The 6,000-nt window shown below is 39.9% G+C and overlaps 1 protein-coding gene across 1 annotated transcript in view; it reads right to left on the bottom strand.

The window, feature by feature from the left end:
* Positions 1-983: 983 nt before the first annotated feature.
* Positions 984-6,000, bottom strand: part of LOC135511556 (rho-related BTB domain-containing protein 1-like) — a 53,281-nt gene continuing 48,264 nt past the window's right edge. The window contains 3 exon segments of the mRNA XM_064933040.1: positions 984-1,328; positions 1,702-1,807; positions 2,772-2,860. Coding sequence (XP_064789112.1) covers positions 1,159-1,328; positions 1,702-1,807; positions 2,772-2,860 — 365 coding nt within the window. The 3' untranslated portion in view covers positions 984-1,158.

Below are 6,000 nucleotides of genomic sequence, written 5' to 3'. Positions count from 1 at the left end.
GGGCCTGACAGTGCATCATCAAGAGGGTAGGGCCTGACAGTGTATCATCAAGAGAAGAGGGTAGGGCCTGACAGTGTATCATCAAGAGAAGAGGGTAGGGCCTGACAGTGCATCATCAAGAGGGTAGGGCCTGACACTGAATCAAGAGAAGAGGGTAGGGCCTGACAGTGTATCATACAGAGAAGAGGATAGGGCCTGACAGTGTATCATCAAGAGGGTAGGGCCTGACAGTGCATCATCAAGAGAAGAGGGTAGGACCTGACAGTGTATCATCAAGAGTGCATCATTAAGAGGGTAGGGCCTGACAGTGTATCATCAAGAGAAGAGGGTAGGACCTGACAGTGTATCATCAAGAGAAGAGGGTAGGGCCAGACAGTGTATCATACAGAGAAGAGGGTTGGACCAGACAGTGTATCATCAAGAGAAGAGGGTAGGGCCTGACAGTGTATCATCAAGAGGGTAGGGCCTGACAGTGTATCATCAAGAGAAGAGGGTAGGGCCTGACAGTTCATCAAGAGAAGAGGGTAGGGCCTGACAGTGTATCATCAAGAGAAGAGGGTAGGACCTGACAGTGTATCATCAAGAGAAGAGGGTTGGACCTGACAGTGTATCATCAAGAGAAGAGGGTAAGGCCTGACAGTGCATCAAGAGAAGAGGGTTGGACCTGACAGTGTATCAAGAGAAGAGGGTAGGACATGACAGTGCATCAAGAGAAGAGGGTAGGGCCTGACAGTGTATCATACAGAGAAGAGGGTAGGACCTGACAGTGTATCATCAAGAGAAGAGGGTAGGACCTGACAGTGCATCAAGAGAAGAGGGTTGGACCTGACAGTGCATCAAAGAAGAAGACATGGGTAGGGACCTGACAGTGCATCAGTGTATAATACAGAGAAGAGGGTAGGACCTGACAGTGCATCAAGAGAAGTACATCAAGAGAAGGGTAGGACATGACAGTGCATCAAGAAGAGGGTGGCACATGACAGTGCATCGTCAGATAGTTATTTCCTGTTTTGATGCTCAGATGATCTAACAGTAAAACATTGGTACAGCGTGTGTTGTTGGGACCTCTTTGCGGGGTGCAGGGTTAGAAGCTGTAGCACGGGGCAGGAGGCAGATTCCCTGGGCGGTTTGGGGCTGGGCAGACCATTCTCAGACCTCTCAGGCCACGGCAGGTGAGGTGCTCCAGAAGCACCAACGTCGTCTGCTGTGGTGTTTGTTGAGAACCACGTCCTCCTTCTCCCTCTCCTTCCTCACCCGCTGGTAGTGGTCCTCCTCCTTCAGGTACCACACCGGGGGCCAGCGGTGCTTCTCAAAATATTCCTGGTTCTCTGGGAGGGAAACACAACACCGACAGACCATCAGACAACATGTAGTGTAGCTACCACAGACTGGGCAGTACAGAACACAGGTGGCAAACTCATTCCATATAAGGTTTTCACTCTTCCCTTGGACTTGATTGATCCATTAAGGTCACTGATTAGCTAGGAAGTCCAATCACCTTGTTTTCTAGGTCTTCTTAAACACAAATGGAAAGGAAATAAAGAAAAGCAGCAGACATTATAAAGAGAAGAGGGTATCTGCCTTACTATCTGACAGGAAACACATGAATAGAAGTCCAAAACCAAACTGTTCAGTGTTCACCGTTCATTGATTGTGATGACTGGTTGTGTGCTGATCAGAACCAGCGGACGAATAACTCACCTGCAGATTTGGCCTTGATCTCTTTGCGATAGTTGGCACAGACATTGTTGTAGTGAGTGCAGATGTGATGTAAGCACCAAGCTGCTAACTGGTTAGCATTATGGAACTGGAAGAAAAACAAAACGAAGGAAAATACATTGAAACCTGCAGAACAATCATCCTATATTTAAATCTGCAGAACAATCATCCTATATTTAAAACTGCAGAACAATCATCCTATATTTAAAACTACAGAACAATCATCCTATATTTAAATCTGCAGAACAATCATCCTATATTTAAAACTGCAGAACAATCATCCTATATTTAAAACTGCAGAACAATCATCCTATATTTAAAACTGCAGAACAATCATCCTATATTTAAAACTGCAGAACAATCATCCTATATTTAAAACTGCAGAACAATCATCCTATATTTAAAACTGCAGAACAATCATCCTATATTTAAAACTGCAGAACAATCATCCTATATTTAAAACTGCAGAACAATCATCCTATATTTAAAACTGCAGAACAATCATCCTATATTTAAAACTACAGAACAATCATCCTATATTTAAAACTACAGAACAATCATCCTATATTTAAAACTGCAGAACAATCATCCTATATTTAAAACTGCAGAACAATCATCCTATATTTAAAACTGCAGAACAATCATCCTATATTTAAACTGCAGAACAATCATCCTATATTTAAAACTGCAGAACAATCATCCTATATTTAAACTGCAGAACAATCATCCTATATTTAAAACTGCAGAACAATTATCCTATATTTAAAACTGCAGAACAATTATCCTATATTTAAAACTGTAGAACAATTATCCTATATTTAAAACTGCAGAACAATCATCCTAGGTGAGTACCTCTGTCTCTATCCTGTTCTAGTAAACCAACCTGAGCCTGTTCCAGACAGGTGAGTACTTCGCCGTCTATATCCTGTTCTAGACAGGTGCCAGTTCCAGAGAGGTGAGTACCTCCGTCTACATCGTGTTCTAGTAAACCAACCTGAGCCAGTTCCAGACAGGTGAGTACCTCTGTCTATATCCTGTTCTAGTAAACCAACCTGAGCCAGTTCCAGATAGGTGAGTACTTCGCCGTCTATATCCTGTCCATCTTTGGAGGCTTTCACCAGCTCACTCACTGCATAGTGTTCTGTGGAGCAGACAGAGGAAACCTCTTCAGACAACCTTTATAATAAACTACATAGAGTTTCAGAACCAGAGTTGAAAGCAATATTCTATAGACGATGCTTCCCAAGAAAAACAACACAGAAAGGGTTAAAAGGGTTCACTCCAGCAGTATGCAATCCCAGCTACCGCAGCACTGCAGTTACAGTTTTAATACTGTAGTAATACTGTAACTACAATGACACAGGTACAAATACACTATGAATCTCAGAATACTCCGGGGCCAGAGGACGTCTCCAACATGGCATCCTAGTCCCTTTTGACCAGAGCCTGTCTAGGGCACTATAAAGGGAATAGGGTCATTCTGGACACAACCTCCCCCTTGTGCCTTGTTCAACAGTAGGGCACTACAAAGGGAATAGGGTCAATCTGGACACAACCTCCCCCTGGTGCCTTGTCAACAGCAGGGCACTACAGAGGGAATAGGGTACTATTGAGGACACATACAGAGCTGTGCTGCACTTTTTTCATTTTTTTCTCCTCTACCATTGACTTCGTGTTGTTGATGTTTCCATTCTGTTTGGTATGTTGTTGTTGTTGTTGTTGTTGTTGTTGATGTTTCCATTCTGTTTGGTATGTTGTTGATGTTTCCATTCCGTTTGGTATGTTGTTGTTGTTGATGTTGTTTCCATTCCGTTTGGTTTGTTGTTGATGTTGTTTCCATTCCGTTTTGTATGTTGTTGTTGATGTTTCCATTCCGTTTTGTATGTTGTTGATGTTTCCATTCCGTTTCGTATGTTGTTGTTGTTGTTGTTGTTTCCATTCCGTTTCGTATGTTGTTGTTGTTGTTGATGTTTCCATTCCGTTTTGTATGTTGTTGTTGTTGTTGATGTTTCCATTCCGTTTGTATGTTGTTGTTGTTGTTGATGTTTCCATTCCGTTGTATGTTGTTGTTGATGTTTCCATTCCGTTTTTGTTGGTTGTTGTTGTTGATGTTTCCATTCCGTTTGTATGTTGTTGTTGTTGATGTTTCCATTCCGTTTGGTATGTTGTTGTTGTTGATGTTTCCATTCCGTTTGGTATGTTGTTGTTGTTGATGTTTCCATTCCGTTTGGTATGTTGTTGTTGTTGTTGATGTTTCCATTCCGTTTGGTATGTTGTTGTTGTTGATGTTTCCATTCCGTTTGGTATGTTGTTGTTGTTGATGTTTCCATTCCGTTTGGTTTGTTGTTGTTGATGTTTCCATTCTGTTTGGTTTGTTGTTGTTGATGTTTCCATTCTGTTTGGTTTGTTGTTGTTGATGTTTCCATTCCGTTTGTTTGTTGTTGTTTTGGTTTCCATTCCATTTGTTTGTTGTTGTTGATGTTTCCATTCCGTTTGGATGTTTCCATTCTGTTTGGTTTGTTGTTGTTGATGTTTCCATTCCGTTTGGTATGTTGTTGTTGTTTCCATTCCGTTTGGTTGTTGTTGTTGTTGATGTTTCCATTCCGTTTGGTATGTTGTTGTTGATGTTTCCATTCTGTTTGGTTGTTGTTGTTGTTGTTGTTTCCATTCTGTTTTTGTTGTCCATTCTGTTTGGTATGTTGTTGTTGTTGTTGTTGTTGATGTTTCCATTCTGTTTGTTTGTTGTATGTTTCCATTGTATGTTGTTGTTGATGTTTTCCATTCTGTTTGGTATTCCGTTTGTTGTTGTTGATGTTTCCATTCGTTTGGTTTGTTTGGTCCATCTGTTTGTTGTTGTTGTTGTTGATGTTTCCATTCCGTTTGGTTTGTTGTTGTTGATGTTTCCATTCCGTTTGGTATGTTGTTGATGTTTCCATTCTGTTTGGTATGTTGTTGTTGACGTTTCCATTCTGTTTGGTTTGTTGTTGACGTTTCCATTCTGTTTGGTATGTTGTTGTTGACGTTTCCATTCTGTTTGGTATGTTGTTGTTGATGTTTCCATTCTGTTTGGTATGTTGTTGTTGTTGATGTTTCCATTCTGTTTGGTATGTTGTTGTTGTTGTTGTTGATGTTTCCATTCTGTTTGGTATGTTGTTGTTGATGTTTCCATTCTGTTTGTTGTTGATGTTTCCATTCCGTTTGGTTTGTTGTTGTTGTTGATGTTTCCATTCTGTTTGGTTTGTTGTTTTTGATGTTTCCATTCTGTTTGGTATGTTGTTGATGTTTCCATTCTGTTTGGTATGTTGTTGTTGTTGATGTTTCTATTCTGTTTGGTTTGTTGTTGTTGTTGACGTTTCCATTCCGTTTGGTATGTTGCTGTTGATGTTTCTATTCCGTTTGGTATGTTGTTGACGTTTCCATTCTGTTTGTTGTTCTTGTTGATGTTTCCATTCTATTTGGTATGTTGTAGATGTTTCTATTCAGTTTGGTATGTTGTTGTTGTTGATGTTTCTATTCTGTTTGGTATGTTGATGTTGTTTCCATTCTGTTTGGTATGTTGTTGATGTTTCCATTCTGTTTGGTATGTTGTTGTTGTTGATGTTTCCATTCCGTTTGGTATGTTGTTGTTGTTTCCATTCTGTTTGGTATGTTGTTGTTGTTTCCATTCTGTTTGGTATGTTGTTGTTGTTGTTGTTGATGTTTCCATTCTGTTTGGTATGTTGTTGTTGTTGATGTTTCCATTCTGTTTGGTTTGTTGTTGTTGTTGTTGATGTTTCCATTCTGTTTGGTTTGTTGTTGTTGTTGATGTTTCCATTCTATTTGGTTTGTTGTTGTTGTTGATGTTTCCATTCTATTTGGTTTGTTGTTGATGTTTCCATTCTGTTTGGTATGTTGTTGTTGTTTCCATTCTGTTTGGTATGTTGTTGTTGTTGATGTTTCCATTCTGGTTGGTATGTTGATGTTGATGTTTCCATTCTGTTTGGTATGTTGTTGTTGTTGTTGTTGATGTTTCCATTCTGTTTGGTATGTTGTTGTTGTTGATGTTTCCATTCTGTTTGGTTTGTTGTTGTTGTTGTTGTTGATGTTTCCATTCTATTTGGTTTGTTGTTGATGTTTCCATTCTGTTTGGTATGTTGTTGATGTTTCCATTCTATTTGGTTTGTTGTTGATGTTTCCATTCTGTTTGGTATGTTGTTGATGTTTCCATTCTATTTGGTTTGTTGTTGATGTTTCCATTCTGTTTGGTATGTTGTTGATGTTTCCATTCTATTTGGTTTGTTG

This window comes from Oncorhynchus masou, chromosome 24 (genome assembly GCF_036934945.1).
Source record: "Oncorhynchus masou masou isolate Uvic2021 chromosome 24, UVic_Omas_1.1, whole genome shotgun sequence".
NCBI classification, from domain to species: domain Eukaryota; kingdom Metazoa; phylum Chordata; class Actinopteri; order Salmoniformes; family Salmonidae; genus Oncorhynchus; species Oncorhynchus masou.
The sequence above is the reverse complement of the archived record's forward strand: the minus strand, read 5'-3'. Positions and strand labels throughout refer to the sequence as shown.